This window comes from Podarcis erhardii, assembly GCF_964252035.2.
Source record: "Podarcis erhardii genome assembly, chromosome: 3".
Taxonomy (NCBI): Eukaryota; Metazoa; Chordata; class Lepidosauria; order Squamata; family Lacertidae; genus Podarcis; species Podarcis erhardii.
In genome coordinates this window covers 80596384-80617351 of record NC_138507.1, presented here as the reverse complement: position 1 = coordinate 80617351, position 20968 = coordinate 80596384, and the positions used below count along the sequence as shown (strand labels likewise).

General features: G+C 41.1%; 1 protein-coding gene across 3 annotated transcripts; it reads right to left on the bottom strand.

Annotated features, from left to right (window-relative positions):
• Positions 1-800: 800 nt before the first annotated feature.
• On the bottom strand, positions 801-10464 carry SPMIP3 (sperm microtubule inner protein 3). Of its 3 annotated transcripts, none has more exons than XM_081857611.1 (6): positions 10315-10464; positions 5072-5142; positions 4836-4905; positions 4343-4435; positions 2498-2673; positions 801-1034 (listed from the first exon to the last, which is right to left on the bottom strand). In XM_081857611.1, the coding sequence occupies exons 3-6, from the start codon at positions 4895-4897 to the stop codon at positions 922-924; spliced, it is 444 nt and encodes a 147-aa protein (XP_081713737.1). In that variant the 5' UTR covers positions 4898-4905; positions 5072-5142; positions 10315-10464; the 3' UTR covers positions 801-921. The 3 variants fall into 3 exon arrangements, with proteins under 3 accessions (XP_081713737.1, XP_081713738.1, XP_081713736.1); XM_081857612.1 differs by lacking the exon at positions 10315-10464 and adding an exon at positions 9398-9535; XM_081857610.1 differs by lacking the exon at positions 10315-10464 and adding an exon at positions 9312-9452.
• Positions 10465-20968: the final 10504 nt, after the last annotated feature.

The window sequence follows — 20968 nt, the reverse complement described above, 5'->3', positions numbered from 1 at the left end:
CGTAGACAACACTCCATCATTCATTAAAGGTTATCCCGAGTTACACATGGAGGAAGGGAGGCAGCAGCCCTAAAACGACATTGTATCAATCCCTCACCTTTTCCTTACAGCTTCTTCCAGTGACCTGTGGGTGTTCCTATACTGCAAAAATTGGTATAGGTCTATATATCTCACGTCTGCATCTTACGTCTTTCCAGTGTTAAACATTCTAGTATGGGTAAAGAGCATGCAGTTTGCAGAGTTTTACAAAACAGTAATCTCATTCAAGCTTCTGGTCTCTCTAGCTTGGCCATCCTGGTTGCTTCCACATCTCCAGAGCAAGGTGAAAGAAGAGCAGTATTGCTCTAATGGGGTGGAAGAGGGGATGGAATCCTATTCCTTTCCCCATTTAAGTCCTAGTATGTTTTATTTTGCCCTGCATTGTGCACTATTGCAGGGCAGGGGCAGGGGCACTCAGAAGTGAATATAGTCCTTGTAAGTTCCCTGGAAATATGCATAGGGGACAGAAGTGATCTAAGTACACCTCCCATTGTTTTTTACTCCTGCCTTTCTGGGACAAAGAAGTCATGGTCAATTTTTTTGCCAGGGGTGGGGAGAGAGAAGAGAAGAAGCCTTTTGTAACATTGATTAACTTCTGCCTGTGCTTTACAGTTGCAGCTCTGAAAGGCTGCCCCCCAAAAAAAGATATGTATTCCCCCCCCTTTTGATACCTATTACCGTCAAGCTTTTCCATCTCTAAAATCAAGTTTCAGAAGTGTTCAAAGCAGTTCAGAACATATTTAAAATTGCAACACTATCCATATAGTATAAGAAGTCGTCTTTAGTACTTTTGTGAGCGGCAGTCTTGAAAGGTTATTCCATCTTGTTTTTCGATGTGTGTGTGTTTTTTTAAAAAACCCCACACAGCTTGGCTAAAAGGATTTATCCAACTCCCATAAATGAAGGTTTAGTTTTGTCTTTCTTCTTTGCAGAAAAACTTTTCCAAACAGACTGCGATTCAGCATCAGTTTTTGGATGATAATCCTCAGCAATGTCTATAATTTAAACATAAAATCATTATTGGCCTTGCTGCTTGAATTCAGAAGGAATTAATGAATTCAAAACCTGTTGATAATTGACTGGCAGCTTCTAACACTTCCATCCCGCACACCCCAGTCACATAAAAAAGCATATACCAGACACTTCATGTAACTATTCCTCAGCAATGTGCCTTTTTCTGAAGGCTCTGTAGATCACATTAAAAAAAAACAAAAACCCAAGGTGCCCTGCTATGGCTGTTGCATTTTTATTTCTCATTCTAGCTTTTGACCCATCCGAACTGTGTGTTAGCTCTTCCTCCTCCACATCCACTTGATTGGTTATTCTGAACTGATAAATCATTATTCAATCTCAACCCAATGGCAGAACAACTACAAAGCATGGACTAATAAACCATTGTTGATCTTAACCTAGGGACACTGAAACAGTAACAATTGTATCAAGCAGTGTTGCAGAAAATGAATTTAGTTGCTCAACAGTTCAACTATAAAGCCACATGATTTCTTGGAACACCTCTGCAGAGCTCATGCGGACCTCTAAAAAAGAACTTTGGTTTGACTTTCCCCCCTTTGTGTGGCACCCACCCCCAGCCCTTGTGCCATATTATACGTGGTCCTTTGTTTGAAGAGCTTTACCCTGTAGTTTAAGGCCCTGCTTCTTGTGAGAAGCAAGTCCAAAACTCCCATGGATTCACAGAAGCATTACAGTTCTTTGAATTCAGACCTGTATATTCTCAGAGGATGACAAGCATTGCATACTTCAGAGAAGTTTATCCTTCTGGAAAGGGCGAAGAAGGATATTTTAATCTGTAGGCAATTGTTGGGCAGAAGGGCTTTCTGCCAAAATACCAGCGTTGGGATTATCTCATAGTAGACTGCTAATCCATGAGCTAATAGCTTTACCTGATACGCAGAGCTTGCAGGATTGAAGTTTGTCTTCTTTTTTGCACTAATTTCAATTACGTATGTATTTTTAAAATATCAAAACTTTTGTTTTTTCATTTTCAGAAATCAAGCCCTACAAATCGCTGGTTAAATGCTTGTTAATGTTCAACACAATTGTTGATTTTCATGAAAACTGTTGGGCTAACCTCTCACTATATTCTTGCATTTACTCTCTTCCGCTCTAGGTGGGGAACAGTACGATTAGCTCCCTTCCAAGCTGTGATGAAGGCATGTAATGCACATCAACATTTATATAAATATGTTTAACAGTGAAGGATTTTTTTTAAAGCCAGCCTAATGGCTACCTTCCACATTTATTTCTTAAAAAGGAAGATACTACTGTGCTTTGCTTCTGTGTAAGGTCAAAAGCTTCTGTTGGCCTTTTTATTGCAAAAAAAAAAGTATATGAAAGTGAATGTGCAAATCAATACATAAAGCTATTTTTTTATAAGATGGAAGAGCTTTCCTAACCTAAACATGGGTTGTGTATGTTATCTGGCTAAGAATTTACCCACCTGATTTGTAAAATGGTAATGTGAATGCTTCTCTGTATGTTGTTGTTGTACACCAGTCACTGACTTTCTTCTTGGTCCTCTGGTAGTGAATATATTGCTTCAGAACTATATAGTCATAGTCATGCTGAAGTACAGTTTCACGTTTTACTGGGACTGCCTGCATTTTTCTATAAAGGCTTTATGAAAAAGATAAAACAATTCAGTAATCTTGTGTTGACACCCGGCTTGGTAAAACATGAGCTGCCTGTAAGAGTAGCCAAATATCTAAATACTTATTCTAATATCCTATTGAAATGGACCATTCAGTTATAATCCAGCTATAGTCTAATAGGCATTAGCAGCATGGCAGCTTACAGCCAGACTCATAATAAGCTATTGTTTGTGCCAACTGACTATCGGGTTCTTGAGGTAGTGCAAATGAGGTTGTGCACTTTGCACTTGCAGCAGAGTAAACTGCATTGATTTTATTCTGTTGTGGAAGCTTACTGTAACATATAATAAATAGCTTTCAATACTAGCTGGAGGGTTTTTTTTTTAAATTAAGTATCCTCATGAGAAACCTTTACTTATGTATCAAGAATTACATGAGAGTACAAAAGGCCCGCATTTATACTATTAACAGTAACTAATGGAGAGTAATGTAGGGCTAATGCACATTCAAAACAGGATTGATCTGGTTGGGAGGGAGAAACCCTATGCTTTAACCACTAGTCCACATTTCCTCTCTTTGGGGATTCATTTTTCTTTTTAAGATAGGGTGACAAATTGGCTAGATGAGTCAAATAGACCAAGCTTTACAATCCATTTTAAACATCCCCAAACTTTCACCTCCCCTTCTTTAGCACTCTGGTAGATTGTATGTGTGTGCATTAAATTTCTTTTGTGGGTCAGTGTCTGTTCCTCAACACCAGAAGCGTCAAATCTGCATTCAGGTGATGCTAACTAATTCCAAGTATTCTGGGAGCACTTTTGAGGAAGTTACATTCAGATGTGTGAAGTGACTCTGTTTATGCCAAATTAACGGCTTAGGACTTCTGAGTACTTACTTCAAACACACTTTCTCTTTGTGTGAAAGGCAAAGGCATTATTATTATGTTATTGAATTTATAACCTAACCTCCCTCCCAAAGGAGCCCAGGGCCACAAACAGATACACAATTTAGAAACAAAACATTCTAGTACAGGCTAGAAAACATTCTAAAAGCAGCCATAGTTGGAAACATTATTCCATCCAGCAATTGCCAGGAACGGTATTCTTCAGCCACCTAATGCCTGGATAAAGAGAGCCTGTTTTCGAATTCTTCCTGAAAGTTTATGATGACGGAAGCAGGTGCACTTCACTAGGGAGGGCTTTCAGCAAGTGGGAAAACCACTACTGAAAAGATTGTCAAGGGTCAATAAATAATAATAATAATCAGGCAGCCAACATGGTGTCCTCTAAATGTTGGACTGTTGCTTCCATCATGTTGATTAGTGGTTGTGCTGGCAAGCTATTTCCATCCACATCACCATTCTATGGTGTGCACCATGCATGACACCCCCAGGTAATAATGGGGTTCTCGAGTATTTCAATAAGGCGTTCCAGTCGCCTGAGAGCCGAATGGTGGGAGTAACAAAGGCTCTATCAGTGTTGACCTTTTCAGTGTTTGATAAATGGGAAGAGTGCAAGACAGGCCCGGGAAAAAGCTTTTGTGTGTCCTACCTGTCATAATAAATTTCTAATGTTAAGGCAGTAAAGGGCCATATGCAGAACTGTCTCGGTGTGCAATTGCTGCCAACTTCTCATACCTTAATTAATTAGAACACCTCCTAAGGGGTGAGCAGCTGTTCAAAATACATTTCATACCTTCTCTCACTTTCAGGAGGATATTCATAATGAACCCTTGCTGTTTGCCCTGGATAGTAACCAACAACATCCTTTCCCTGATGTAGAATATACCTAGAAAAAGCAAGGGAAAATCATTATTGGGATTCAGTATTCAAATTCTGTGCTGAGATTTGCTGCCTGAAACTCTATAAATCTCTACAAATAATTATTAGTGAACTGTTTAAATATGTCACTCTGCATTTGTTGTCTTCTGGAGCTTTCATTTTTTTTACATTAATTAATTAGGCCTGGGTTTTTTTTATTAAAACTTTCTCCAGATTGCCAGGTGATAGTAGAGATTATCAAAGTACATGAAATGCAAATTTTAAAGTTTAGATGTTCTCAAATACTGTTCTTGAGCCTTTATAATAAGGATTTGTCAGACAGGCTTGAACTTGCTTGGTTAGCGCAATGTTTTGTGAAATCCTCAACCTGTTTCTGAAGGAACTGGGCTTTGTTTTTGATACTTTACCCTGGAGGCATTTGTGGCGATGTATCTACAAATTGTCGCAGTCTTATTGCTGTACCTGCCATTACAACCTCTGGAAAAAAGAGTAGAGAACGTTAAGGTCTCTTGTTACTAATTCAGTATTTATTCAAAATGTAAAGTCACAGTTACAAGTATACTTGAAAATCTGTTGGAAGAACTATTTTGGTTAGGTAAATTAATATTCTGAGTGAAAATCAACATCTTTTCCAGAAACTCACCTTCTAAAATGGTACTTTTACAGAAAGCTCTTTTGTGGAGGTAGGTTAGATGGTGTTCTTATTTCATAAACCTAGAAATAAATGCATAAATAAGCATAAATGCAATATATGATCAATTGACATCACACTTCACCAGTTCACCACCAGTTTTTACAGAATAGCTTTCCCCATTTCAATTGCTTAGCACTGGGGGGGGGGGGAATGGGACACTGACCTCATGAAGGGGCTTTGAATAACACTCCTGCAACTAGCTCTGCCCCCTAGACAGTAACACATATTTTGTCCATGCCCTCTGAGTGACACATGATTGACATGTGAGGGGAGCCTGTACCCATAAAATCCATAGGGTCTCTTCAGTCTGGTGCCAATGACATATCAGCTGTTGCATACCTGTGGGGCAAGGATAGCCAGCACGTGACTTCAATATGTTATCAGTCTACAACTCCCATCATCCCCAGCTCACATGACCAATGAACTGGAATGATGGGAGCTGTAGTCCAACAGCATCTGCTAGGCAACACATTGACTGTTCCTTATTTAGAGGATGAAGCTAGTCTGGTATTTTCTCAGAAGCCCCTTCACATGTTTTGTACCCACGTGTGAAGACTGAAAATAATTTTTGATAAACATTCACCTCTAAGTAGTAACTATTCTTTATAAAACAAGTAGAAAGAGACTACATTTTGCCCAAGTTTCAAATTGCCGTCTGTTTTACTGGTATGCATTTGGCTGGTTTTGACATTTCTGACAGTATCCAAGCCCTGACCGCTTTCTTCCTGTAGGAACATTTGAAACATGCCACTGTTATTCTATGCTAGGTGCTGTATCTTAGTACAAGAGGGGGAAATCTCCTGATCTGTCTCAAGGCCAGATTTTTTGGATCCCAGCCATTATTTTAAGATATGACCAGCTGCCTTATATGTTTCTAAAAAGATCTGGAGTTTATAGACCTTGGAATTGCATGAATTACTAGAACCATTTACTTTATATCTTAACGTATCAGTAACAAGCTTCCACTTGGAAGAATGAGTCATGGCTGGCTTGTACAAATGTTGACTCACTAGCATTTGGAAAATATTATAGATTATGCTGTCTGTCAACTGCACCAGCAAATTATGTTTGGGCCACACCACAGCATCCTCCAGACAGGCAAATGTTTAAACCTCTGTGTCTTGGATGAATCAGAGGCCAAGCTGTAGAAAATTCTAGGTCTCTGTCCTAAGTAAATAAAAGCTCTTCCTATGTTGGCTCTAAATAACAGATGACACAATATTGCTGTTCCGTCTTTCACAAACACAGTCCCAGTTGACAACTAAATAATGTGACATTTTGGTTCTTAATATGCACCTTAACTGTTGTGTGGAGTGTAGTCATTGGTCGGAGTGGAACATTCCAAACTGGATGCATGGAAGAGGGAGGAAGTTATTTTGTTGGTTCTCCCTCCCATGCCTCCCAAAAACCAGCATTGGAAGGTTGGTGGCCCTAAGACAGAATGGGAAGTGACAATGGGGCAGCGGTGTATTGGCAAAATGGGCTTCTCTTTCCACCCATGGAGTAGAAACCTCCACTGGATCCAGCATACTTCCACGAACAGAAGGAGCCCTTCCATTTGTGGAACAGCAGGTCTGAATCCAACCCATAGTCTACAAAATATTTTCAAGTTTTGTTATTTCAGTCATCCTTGGAACATGTAGCAGGATGGTATTTAAAAGTGACAACTCCAATCAAACACACACACAGTGTGAGCTGTTGAGATCTGCTGTTATATTTACCAACATTTTCATGTTCCTGACAGCCAGTTATGCTCAACAGTTGCCTTCATAATTGTCAGCGATGCCATGAGAGCTTTCATTTCCCCTTCATGCCACACGTCAACATTTTCTGATTTAGCTTTTACCCCTTTCCTGTAAATTCTAGAAGAACTTGTTGATTTACATGCTCTCTAGTCAAGTGTCATTTTCAGTGTGACACTTCTATGCACCGATAATGATTGTGTACAAGTAAATGTCATATTATACAAATTAAGAGATCATAAAAGTCATATGTGGGTATTTATACACAAATGATGGGTTGGAACCTTTGCAGGTTTTACCCCAAAGCTCTTGGTACACTTCATAAAATCTTGAAATGATGTCCACTTGCTTGGTCAACATACTCCTTTTTTAAAACTAGTGCATTCCATCATTTAGGAGTATATATAACTCTTAGGAGGATTGTCTGCAAACATGAGAAATAATTTGTGCCACCTCTCTCTCTCTCTCTCTCTCTCTCTCTCTCTCTCTCTCTGTGTGTGTGTGTGTGTGTGTGTATAATGAGTGGGATTTTTGCTGCCTTATTGTTGGTTTTGAATTATTACATTGTTTTCAATATGTTCTTGTAAGCCACAAGGAAATGTTTGTTTATGCCTATATTAATGTAACCCAGTGTTCACCTCCCCTTTCAACCCTCTGCAACCCCCCCCAAGAAAGCACCCTTCTCTGAAGGTCTCCCAATTCTCTAGGAGGTGGAAGCAGTAGTCTGTTCTGCTCATGTAAGGACAGCACTGCATTCAATTTTTAAAAAATTAGGGCAGGTTTCACAGAAATTATATTTCTCTCGCTAGCTATTCAACCCATTATATATTGCTATAGAGGTGGAATGGATTACCGTATTTTTTGCACCATAACACTCACTTTTTTCCTCCTAAAAAGTAAGGGGAAATGTCTGTGTGTGTTATGGGGGGGAATGCCTACGGGTGGCATGCCTACGGATTTTCCTCCTCTAAAAACTATGTGCATGTTATGGTCGAGTGCGTGTTATAGAGCGAAAAATACGGTATATGCCGTACACAGAACTGTGCCATTGGCTTGCCATCTTTTCTTATAAGCCCCCCAATTAACCTTTTGATCTAAATAAAGTTCTGTTCACTATCACAGCCAGAGTCTTCTGCTTCTTTGGATTTTTTTTTTTTATTAGTTCCATAATGAAGTTATTTTTACCACACTTATCTGCCAGACTCAATTATGACTCATGGTCTTTGGAGTGAGCTATTTTGTAAGGGCACAGGCAAAATATTGCACATAGTAGTCAGCTTGCTTGAATTCAAAAGCAGCATTTGATAGATCTCTGGATTTTGCAGTGTGCATTAGCAGAACCTCGGATTAATGCTCTGCTCACCAAACAATCCATTTATAATGGTCTGCATTTCCTTTTGCTTCCTTTTCCAGTGCTGATTTGAGATATCAGTAATGAATAGCAGTGCCCATAGTCTTCAATGATACCTTGAAATCATGACATCTTGTTACTATAATTTTAAAAAGTTTTGGCTTGAAAAGAAGGTTCCAATTTCAAGCTGTTGCAATAAAAAACATGCATGGGACAAAATATATCTGGCGATATTGAGGCTGCATTCTGGGGATCTAAAATCATGTATAGCCAGAGCAGCCCCACAACCTCTCTCATGTGACCATCCCTACCTTTCCAGAGCAGAAACAGACTTTGGCTTACGTGCAAGGAAAGGTACCAACTTGAATAAAATACAGGGAGGGGGGAGTTGATCACATCAAGTTGTATCTAGTGCAGAGTTCTAGTGCAGCTGCACTTCTCCCCACGCTGATTTTAAAGGTTCACAGGAGGGGGAGTGCAGGGCAGAATTTTGTTCCACTCGGACATGTCTCTTGTGACCGAAGAACAGGAACGTTGTGTCGTTTCACTTATGAAAGATGAAGGAAATTGCGCCACTGCTGCACTTCTTGGCAGAGTTTGCAGTGTGGAGAGAAGCAATTTAAGAGGATGTCAGAAACCAACTAATTCAGGTTGGCTCTGCGATACAAAACCATTTTTGCAGCATTCGCTTCTAATGTGCAACCGCTGGAAAGAACAAATACAGACGTAGCTTCTCCAACTTAGTTTGTGGGAGGGGATTAAATTGTTCATGAAGGCAATCTGTATTAAATTTGTACTGGGGCTCAGCCCTGATACCTTGTTTTCAAAGCCAGGGCTTAATCATGAGATACATGAAAAGGAAAAAAATGCCCTTGAATAAGCTGAGCACATTTATATGACCACTGAGGAAGTGCAGAATCCTGGCACATCAGCATCTCTAGATCAGAAAGTGCTGTTTCCAGACTGACTTGGGAGCCTGGCATCGCTTTATTTTTCTTAAGCACTAAAGTTCATACAATTTAATAATATGTCTAGTTGCAGGACACAAGTGATGTTTCCTCATTCTACAAGGTTGTGTATGGATAGACTCTCTTACCTCTCTGCCCTATAGTTTTGGAAATGAATTTTTAACTGTGGGTCACTTGAACAATCCAAACGAAAACACTGGTGTAAACCACCCACCTCTGCAGGATGATGAAAGAAAATTGCATCCTTGCCTGAGGCCATGAACTCAAGGTCTGCGTAGCATTGTGATGCAAGTGCTATTGTGATGCAGTAGATACAATCAGTTGGGAAGTGCTGGGAAGAATCCAGAGTCACCCACAGCTGCAATTTATTCAGAAACCTTCAGGTTAGGAACAGCTAGATCTGGGATCAGTATGACATAGTGAATAGTATATCGTAAGGGTAGGAAAATAAAACCCCCATCATCATTGGCCATTGGCCATGCAGGCTTGGGCTGATGGGAGATGGAGCCTATCTGTAGGTCTATGAGCTCCACACCACTGGCTTAAAGGGTTAGGACTAAATGAGAATAATTGTCAACGGTTTCATGCACACAAAAATAAAGAAAAAAAAACTATCGATAATATACAGGCAAAATCAGCAAAATTTAAAGACCAGTGTGTTAGAGAAGCTTATTTTTTGTTTTCATGTGTAGCCTGGGGCTGAAGTATGTGCCAACTGCAGGCCTCATATGAAAACAATTTAATTGAGATTTCATAGCTTCGAAAAGACCACCGCCACCATTTACCTACTCTGGTTTAGTTCAGGCATAAACTAAACCGTGGTTTGCTACTGCATGAATGAGCTATGTACATGCACACTTTCCCCCGTAGTTCACTCTAATTCAAATAGCACAAGTGCTGTTTTGCGATTCCATCAAAACTACTTGCTCTCCAAAGCAAGCTTGCGAGCCATAGCTCATTTCTGGCTTGGGTGAATACCAAAATGTAGAGTCAGGAAAAGGCTTCAGACCCCTCCTTGCAGTGCTTTCTTCGGCCCTTTTTATCCCACCTACTGCTAGCAAGCCTTTCAGGATTGTAACCAAGTGAAGACAGATGTGCTCTTCTTTTGCTTGCCTCACCCACATACTGTACCTGTCAAAGGATTCTCTCAGTGCCATGTTTCATTGAGAGGGCCCAAAATAGATGGAATCAAAAGTTTTCATTTGGTGGATGGTGAAGCACCAGCTCACATTTAGATGCCAATGCTAACTATTTGTGTGTGTGTGTGTGTGTGTGTGTGTGTGTGTGTGTGTGTGTATCCACCAACAATTATACTTGAACATCTGCCAATAGCATCACAATATTATGGCCAGTGATGTGCTGACACAACAGTTGGTTTGCCTTGTTCTTCTAAGCACATTTTTGCTGGCACAACAAATTTTAGGGCAAAGCTGTAAAAGAGCGATTCACAGATGACTAGCAGTGATGCAGTCTCAAACGCATTGGTGGAATTTCACCAATTCCAGCGATGGGCAAATCCCATTCACCCGTTAAATTACACGCTGAAGCTTACACAGTACATTAGGGGCACTCAACAATGATAAAACCTAAAGGTTAGATTTCAAGGATAAAACATTGTAGGCCCATTTTTCACAGTTGCTTTCACCTATACATAACATAGCTTGCTGCCAAATTGATGCGACAGAACTTTAAACGGCTTACAGCATAAATCAGAATCTAGTAGTGGTGCATTAGCCGTGATTATGAACATGAATTAAGATGAAAACAAATCCTGTACTGGGAGTTCTGGATACATATCTATTTCATTTGATCTGAATATGTTGCATTTTGTAGTGATGAAAATTGACCAGCTTTATGAAGACACAACTGTTACATTGTGCTGGTCAGGCTTGCTTTTGGAGTTTCCTGGCCTTTGTGAAGAGGACCACCTTCCCTGTGAACTAATCCTATACTGCTGTTTATTTATATTTACAGTGGTACCTCGGGTTAAGTACTTAATTTGTTCCGGAGGTCCATACTTAACCTGAAACTGTTCTTAACCTGAGGTACCACTTTAGCTAATGGGGCCTCCTGCTGCCGCTGCGCTGCCAGAGCACAATTTCTGTTCTCATCCTGAAGTTCTTAACCCGAGGTACTATTTCTGGGTTAGCGGAGTCTGTAACCTGAAGCGTATGTAACCCAAGGTACCACTGTATTTATTATTACATTTATATCCTGCCATTTCTCCAAGGAGCTCAAGGTGGCATACATGGTTTTGCTCCCTCCTCATTTTATCCTCACAACAACCCTGTGAGGGAGGGCATGCTAAGAGATTGTGACTGGCTCAAGGTCACCTAGCAAGCTTCATGGCTGAGTGGGGATTTGAACTCTGGTCTCTTAGGTCCCAACCCAACACCCTAACCACTACACCACACTGGCTCAGGAATATGTGGCAATATTTCACATCACATGGTGGGGTGTTTTTTGTTTTTTATTTGGTTGAGCTGTCACCCCTTGTCCTGGTAAAATGCTCATCATGTGGACTCTCCTTCCTTGGAGATTTTTAAGCAGAGGTTGGATGGCTATCTGTCATGGATGCTTTAGCTGAGATTCCTGCATGGCAGGGGGTTGGACTAGATGGCCCTTGGGGTCCCTCCCAACTCTACAATTTTATGATTCTATGATTTTATAAGCAACATAAAATTATAGCCTTGGGATATGGCTGCTGCACTCTGGGTAAGTGTGTGAATGGGACGGCTGTTTCCCCCCCTCGATAAGTATTGAATATTGGTTTTCTTAATCCATCCACAAAGAGCAGTGCTCACAAACTATAAACTGAATATATCAACAGAGTGGGTCTTAGCAGAATTGTGTACATACTGAATTATTACATAATGAAATTACTAATAACAAGAAATTCTAGTACAGTGGTACCTCGGGTTACAGACGCTTCAGGTTACAGACTCCGCTAACCCAGAAATAGTGCCTCAGGTTAAGAACTTTGCTTCAGGATGAGAACAGAAATCGTGCGGCGGCAGCGGGAGGCCCCATTAGCTAAAGTGGTACCTCAGGTTAAGAACAGTTTCAGGTTAAGAACGGACCTCCAGAACGAATTAAGTTCTTAACCCGAGGTACCACTGTACTGTACACATTATGTCACCTTCTTAATAGTAATTCCACCTACATCTATCTTCAGATCAGTTAAAACCACCCACTGAAGTTTAAAATACTCTTACTAGCATCTTTCTATACAAAGACTCCTTAAACATGAAATTAGGGTTAACACAGTTCTGGCAATAATGTTTTGGTAGCGATAATTAGGTGTTCTGGTGCTGACTTGAATTAGCTTCATAGGCTAATCTGTACACATGGTGACCTACACATTTGTGACAAAGATGAATTAGCTATTTATTTAGCAATGACTTTTCTCTCTCTGAAACTGGAATTTGTTACTGAATGGCAGTTGTGGAATGGGTTAGTGTGCTGGGGTGCGGGTAGGTGCTTTGGAAAGGGCAACTGGCAGGGCAACTGTTACAATTTGTTGGAATGTGTGGGACTTTATTGAACTATTTATAACAAAACATTCAAATGCCTCACTTGAAAGGCTAGATATACCCAAATCTGGAGGAGGCAAAGGGTTAGTACACTCTGTAAAAAAGCAGGTTTCAAAACTGCGAAAATTATTTTGGAACATCTGCTCACCTGGTTCCATAAGCCGGTACTTGGTTATCCTTGGTCACCCTCTTAAGTGAACCTGAAAATAAAAAGGATTGCATGCAAAGATATCTGGAAGCCTTCAGAGACTGAAAGATCCAGGTGAGACTTCAAGGATCGGGGGCAGGATGTCTAGGGCATGTACAAAAGATCACACAAATAAGTTACTTCATTAAGGTTTGCTGGCATTTAAACAGTTTTAAAGATACAGTGGTACTTCGGTTTGCGAATGTAATCCATTCCGGAAGACCATTTGAGTTCTGAAATGTTTGAAAACTGAAAACTCAATCGCCGACAGCTAGGCCTCAGGATCTTGCACTCAGCGGAAGCCGTGTGGCATGTTCGACTTCTGAGGCGTTTTTGAAAACCGAAGCATTTACTTCCGAGTTTACGGCGTTCGAAAATCGAGATGTTCGTCAACGGAGACGTTCGAAAATTGAGGTACTACTGTACAAAGAGAGAGCAAGAGAGAGAGATGTTTAATCAGAGCAGTAGCGCCTAAAAACCAGAATGGTGGGAGAGAGGACAGTGGCCTCTTTTGGTCAAATTTAAGTAATGCAGCCAGACCTGCCTGCATAGAAATAAAAATTGTGTAGCATAGTGGATAAAACACTGGACTGCTGGGTAAGGGTGGGCAAAATCGGTTTGGGTTTCTCTCTCTCAGTTTCTCATTTCTCTTCAGTTTAGTTTGCCTTCATTTCCACTTCAGTTTGAGGATCTTTTTTTATAAAGTCCTCATCAAAATTCATTAGTGTTTAGCACAAATTTCTCTTAATATGCACATTTTAATGCAATTTTGCCTGATATAAGTATTTTGGCAAGAAATTTCCTGTAATATAATGAATTTTGTATGCTGTTTTCAATAATATATGTATTTTTATACACACTTTGCCCCAGTGTATGCATTTTGTACACATCTGTTGGCTGGAGAACTGCACTGCAAAACTTAGAGACGTGCAGATGTCAAAGGATGGCTGTGTTTCAGTTTGTGCATTGTTTGTGCATTGTTTCAGAAAGTCTGGATTCGGGCAGGGCACCTTTAAATGAACAGTGAGTCAAATCGCCCATCCCTACCTACTAGGTGGCCTTGGGCCTGTCAGTCTCTCTCAGCCTCACCTTACTGCACAGGGCTTTTGTGAGCAGCCAAGGGAGAATAACATGATATGCCATTTTGAGCTGTTTAGATGAAGGCTTGGATCAAAATGTAACAAAACTTGAAGTCAAAATAGGAGAGTACACAAAGAAGTGGCTCTAAATGCCTCAGCCTCCAAGAGTTGTTGAATTACAACTCCCGTAATTCCATGCCATGCTAGAGCCAGTGTGGTGTAGTGGTTAGGAGCGGTAGACTCGTAATCTGGTGAACCGGGTTTGCGTCTCCGCTCCTCCACATGCAGCTGCTGGGTGACCTTGGGCCAGTCACACTTCTCTGAAGTCCCTCAGCCCCACTCACCTCACAGAGTGTTTGTTGTGGGGGAGGAAGGGAAAGGAGAATGTTAGCCGCTTTGAGACTCCTTAGGGTAGTGATAAAGCGGGATATCAAATCCAGACTCCTCCTCTTCTACTTCTAGAGTAATCCCTTCCTATTACCACAAACAAACAAAAATATGGAGAATCAAAAGGAAACAAATATTCGATAATGCCTGAAGTTTTTCTTGATTTGGTAAGGAAACAAAGTGCTGAATGGTACACTGTCCAGATGAAACCCGCTGACAGGAGTGCTCTGCTTACTTTTTGACACATTTGAAGGCAAATCTATCAAATCCATACAGCTGTCTACCAGCTCCATCTGGTACACAGGGTGAGACCTTACCTGCCCATAGACTATCTTGCCAGAGTGGTGCATGCTCTAGTTATCTCCTGCTTGGACTACTTCAATGCACTCTACGTGGGGCTCCCTTTGAAGGTGACCCGGAAACTACAACTAATCAAGAATGCAGCAGCTAGACTGGTGACTGGAGGTGGCTGCCGGGACCATATAACACTGGTCCTGAAAGACCTACATTGGCTCCCAGTACGTTTTCGAGCACAATTTAAAGTGTTGGTGCTGACCTTTAAAGTAAGGTTGCCAGATTTTTTTCAATGAATCCGGGGACACTTTTCAACTTCCTACTAAATAGATGGATTTTGTCAGGGGACTGATTTGTAAATCCGGGGACTGTCCCTGGGAAATGGGGATGTTTGGTAACCTTACTTTAAAGCCCTAAATGGCCTCAGCCCAGTATACCTGAAGGAGCATCTCCACCCCCATCGTTCACTGAGGTCCTCCTCCGAGGGCCTTCTGGCAGTTCCCTCACTGTGAGACGTAAGGTTACAGGGAACCAGGCAGAGGGCCTTCTGGGTAGTGGTGCCTGCCCCGCGGAACGCCCTCCCATCAGATATCAGGGAAATAAACAACTATCTGACTTTTAGAAGACATCTGAAGGCAACCCTGTCTAGGGAAGTTTTAAATGCTTAATGTTTTAGTGTGTTTTTAATATTCTTTTGGGAGCCATTCAGAGTGGCTGGGGAACCCCAGCCAGATGGGCGGAGTATAAATACTAAATTCTTCTTCTTCTTCTTCTTCTTCTTCTTCTTCTTCTTCTTCTTCTTCTTCAATATGAGAATCAAAACATAGTCATCCTTTGAAATATGCACTTACCTGAATTTTGCAATGCAACTCTCCAAGATGAAAAACTGAAGAGGTGTCCTGGGCAGGCCACAATTTATTCCTCTCCCCCCAAGGTGGACCTGAGCATGCCCATTGGCTGGCCAGGACTGCCCCCTGGGAAATCCCCACATCCAGGCCTGGCTGCTATTGGCCAATCTGCAGGTAGGCCTGCAATGCTCCCCAGCCAGATCATGAATGTGGCTGTGGCCAGGCCACAATGTCGCCTGACCATTAAAGGTAAGTGGATCTCTCCAAATAAACAATGTTTACAAAACTGCACATATTAAGTAAAAGTGTGCATAAAAATGAAAATATTGGTGAAAATAAAATACAAAAATGCATCAAATCAGGGGAAATCAGTTGCAAAATGTTAAGGCAAAACTGCATACAAAAATGTGTTTTATTAGGAGAAATGGGCATGAAATCTGAGTTCCTAAAATTGAAGCTTTTCTGTGCCTCAGAGTTTTATACCATAGTCTATGCCTATCCATACTTAGGTACTTGTTTGTGTATCCACTTCTGGAAGCCAGATAGCTTTTGGGATTTGCCTACAGGACAGCTAGGTTGGTTGTTGTTGTTGTTTTAATGATTTATTAAGTATCCAGTTAGAGTGGTGGAGTGCTTGCTATCCAGTTTGGTGCTTGCTGAATGTTTTAGGTAACTGGGGTTGAAGACAAGTGAAGGTTAGTAAGAAAAGGCGTTTTTCAACACCCACTCAGCCTGCAAGCTCCGTAGTGAGCTCCCCACAACCGCAATGGCATATATTCTGTGAATTGCTCCTTCTTTGGTTAAACTCAGAGATTGTGATGGAATGTAAGGGAGGAAGTGAGCTTTGGAGCACGTCAGGCTCAAGTCATTTAGCATGTTCATCTCTATTTCTCTGTAACAGCTGAACCAGGGGAGGCCATGAATGCCCTAAACCTAAAGCGGTGTCAGGATGCAGTCATGGGCTGGATGAGACCTGATAAATTGACTGTATTCTGACAAGAGGGTGACTCCAGGGATGCATGGCTCCAAGATTTCTGAACTGGCTTGGGCACCTGCCCAGGATGTGGTTGTGCTCCCTCTGAAGGCGTATCTTTAGGTGGTGTTGTTACATCCATCACTGTCACTAGTGGCTAGGAATGCCCATTGCCAATTTTTGTTAGGGAGGGAACCATTCCTGGACAGGGATAGCCTTCCTACAGTAGCATATGAACTGGTGACCTGAGAATTAGGCTACTGTAACATGCTATATGTGGGCCTACCCTTCCGCCTAGTGCAGAAGGCAGTTGCTAGGGTGCTTTGTGGGACATCCAGGTTTATACACATATTGCTGCAGTGTTGATAGATCTGCTAGTTGCCTATTAGCTACAAAGTTCAGTTTTGTTGATGACATTGAAAGTCCCAAACAACTTGGGAGCAGGCTACCTGTACCAGTACAGACCAAGTCAGCAGGTGGTCACTTGGTGACATAGGAAAGTGGACCTTCTCAGGGATAGCAACTCCTCACTGGAATGTCCACCCTTGGGTAATTCCTGAGGCACAGACAATAAAAGCATTTAAGCACCTCTTAAAGACTTGCATGCTCACCCAACCTTTCCCGGACTCTGACCAGTGCTTCCCCCCCCCTGTGGGGACGCAGGGGGACGCATACCCTAAACATTTTGTGAATCTTTGTACTTTTGTCTATTTACTGTATTTATTTTTCCTGATTTGAACTATAAAATGGTGGTTTTCTTGAGTCAAAATGGGAGTACCCCTAAACATTTTTTTTTTGGAAAAAAGCACTGACTGATTCTTAATTTTTAATTCTCTGTTTCTGTGTACTGCCCAGTTTTATCTGTTTTGTTCTGTTTGAACTAGTTTTTATGTAAGCCACTTAGATATATTTTTTATTATATTGGGTGACATAATTTTTTACACATAAATAAATGTTATAGAAATGAGACTAGTAAGGTTCTATATCGGAAAACAGGGTTGTTGTGGAGGAAAGGTAATGTTTTTATACTTTAAAGAGGACCCTTTCTGTGCCAGCTTGCCATTCAAGGAAACTCTTTGTCTCTGTCCTGGAACTTATGTATATGGCAGAGGATTCTGGGAAGTATTCTAAATTGTCCAGTTGGTTCAAAGGAGTTTCTTTCCAGGCTTGTTGGGCCTTGTCTCACTGCAAGCCACACCCAAGTTTCCACCATGGGTGAAAACTGTATGGGAAAACTGCCTATTTCACATTATCTTTCAGGGAAGCGTGTCCACGTCCATTATGGATCTTCTCCGTGAAGACACCTGATAACATTGACTGAGGAACCTCAGTGTTTGCTGGAAATAACTTGGAAAGCAGTGCTGAAGGGGCAAGAAGAAATGTTTGGCGATTTTGACATGCTAATGAAAAGAAAATATGCATTTGTTTGACCACCAGATGGTGTTGTTGCTTCAAAGATGGAACGCAGTCTTGTTTTGGTAGCGCTAGAGGGCTGTAGTCAATTGTTTTTAAAGTACTTTTTAAAGTAGATGCTTTTATGCTTTTTCATTGCTTAAAAAAACCATCAACCCACAAATCTTGACATTGCTAAGTTCAATGAATCAAACCCAACTCTGTCTAATTTGTCCAGCTCCACCCTGGCTGGAGCAAATGCAAATAAATGAAGTTGCTTCAGAAGACTGAAAACAGTGTAGTTATTGTTTGGTTTGGCTCTGTTTGCCAATAAACATCAAAACATAGTTTGGAGCATGGAGTACTACTGTCATAGAGAACTTTTGTTCCATGTTTTTTCTGGTAGGTTTCCAGCTCTAAGCCATGTTGGCATTTGAACGTAGGCAGACAGAAGCATTTCATTCAGTTCTCATTGGCCCAAGAGGCAGCACAGTGTGTTCAGTTCTGATCTGACAGCCGATCACATCAACTGTCAAAGTGTTACTTCCCGTCATGGAGAGTCATGATCGAGGAGCTTAAGATAAATCTGTAAAGCTTGGCAAAGACAAAAGATGTAAATGAGTGGTTGTTTTTCTGTGTCATACAATAGAAGGAAAAGGGAGACAAGCTTGCCTCTGAATCTGAGCGACAAATTTTTGCATGGACATGAATCGGAGTGTGTTCACACATTGCAAATTGGCAAGAGGCAGATTTGTGAGTGAAGTTGGGCTTTTAATTAATAACATTTGCATCCCATGCTTCCTTCAGGGGTTGCTCACATGGGGCTTCTACCATGTTATCCCCCCAATAACCCTGTGTGGTAGGTCTCCTAATTAAAGATCTGGCACTACTACAGTATCACAATGACTTTTAACTTCATGTTGCCTTGTAGAAACTTGTTCATCTCCCTGTAGCCAGGAAATGTATGTCTGAAAGGGAAACTCAGGCATGCCATCTCCTCACAGAGGAGTTGTACAAATTCACTTTTTGTGCATGACCACATTTTGTAGAGATCTCTTGTTCATCTGCTTTTCACCACATGTTAAAATTTACTAAGCCACCACTAGGGTCACTGCTTTTAACAACAGCAATAAAATAGAATTAAAATAACAAAAACCCTCGAGGATTATTCATTGCCATTTTGTGCACTACGCAAATAAATTAAAATTCAAACAAAAATAAATAAATAGGGAGAGCTAATATAGAAAAGGAGGACATGGTTTAAGGCATCTTGGCCACATAAATGGGACAAATGAATGTATTGGACTGTCAGCTATGATGTAAAAGTGTCAAGGAAAACTGACCAAATGCTCTCATATTTCTGTTCTTTGTACTCAGGTTGACCCATTGCCAGCTCAAAGAAGGAAAGGGCATGCAAATCATTCATCTATTGTTGTATGGAAGGTGATGGCTTCTCCATACAGTGGTGAAGCACACCATGCAGCCGGCTGACCCTCGTGACACATGACCCATAGTTGCCGGAGTCACTGCTTGAACAATTGGGCCCATCTGTCTCTCAGGGATTCTGAGTATTCATTGTATATTCCTGACAGTCTGATCCTATGACTCAGTGTTCTGCATCTGAAGTACACAGGATCTGATTTAAATATTCCTCTGCTGGTGCTGTACGCAACAGGTGCTGAAACACTAGGGACTGAATCAGACCTCTGCTTGAGCACTTGCATCGCAGCTGTTATGAGCATTCATGGATGCTTCTGGGCTGGCATTTTCACTCCAAGTGGCATCTAAGATCTGGTGTAAGATGCAAGCATTGTTGAGTTGTTTGGAGACATTGACCATGAACCTTCCAAATTCATGGAAGTGAGGAATTGTCCTGAAAATCCAACACAAATGAGTGAATTACAGAATGGAAACTAAAACAGAATGGACTGACTATACCAGAAATTTGTAGAATACACAAATATATCCAGATATACAATCTTTAGAAAAGTCAGAATATGTTACACCAGCAGGAGGGAACCTATAGTCTTCAAGATGATGTTGGACTCCCATATCCATGAACCCCAGCCAGCATGAGTCATTAAGAGTTTGGGTTTATTTAGATTTCCTAGAAATAATTTATCCTTATTACTGCTTGGGTGGAATAGCCCATTGTAATGAACTGGAAAAGAGGAAGAGATTTCAATATCTAAAATGGGGTGGATTGGGGGTGTTCAGCAAATAAATTATGGATTCTCTGGCTTTTCCCATTAGCTTTTTCATTCCTGGACATGGGTGGCACTGTGGGTTAAACCACTGTGCTGCTTGGGCTTGCCAATCGAAAGGTTTGAGTTCGAATCCCCGTGAAGGGGTGAGCTCCCATTGCTTGGTCCCAGCTCCTGCCCACCTAGCAGTTCGAAAGCATGCCAGTGCAAGTAGATAAATAGGTACCGCTCTGGTGGAAAGGTAAACGGCATTTCAGTGAGCTGCTCTGGTTTCGTCAGAAGCGGCTTAGTCATGCTGGCCACATGACCCGGAAAAACTGTCTGCGGAAGCAGACAAACACTGGCTCTCTTGGTTTGTAAAGCGAGATGAGCACCACAACCCCAGAGTCATTCGCAACTGGACTTAATTGTCAGAGGTCCCTTTACCTTTAAGAGAAGAACAATTTCTGTATTATATCGCCATTGAAATCAGATTGCCCATTAAGAGATGATACAAGTAAAACTTAGACGACACCATAAAAGGTGGTGCCAAATAAGGGTTTTATTTTGCTGCGCTCTCTTTTGGTGTATTTCTTGAGATTGTCTTGGTTTGACACACCAGGAAGTCTATTAATAGGCTAGATCTGCTTCTTGTTGGCTTGTAACTCTGGTTTCTAAAGACCTATGCATTTTGATTTGAACCATTGAACTTTGGATATAAGTTGGCTTGTGACATGTGATAAACCACTGAGATGTTATGAAAGAAGGAAAATATTCCGCCTGACTGCTTTGTAAAAAACAAAACAAAACCAAAACAAAACCCACGTGTTTTTAATGCTGCTGCTGATAGAACCTACAAGATATAAACTGATTCAGTCACAGCTACAGGCATAAACAGGATTAAATGTA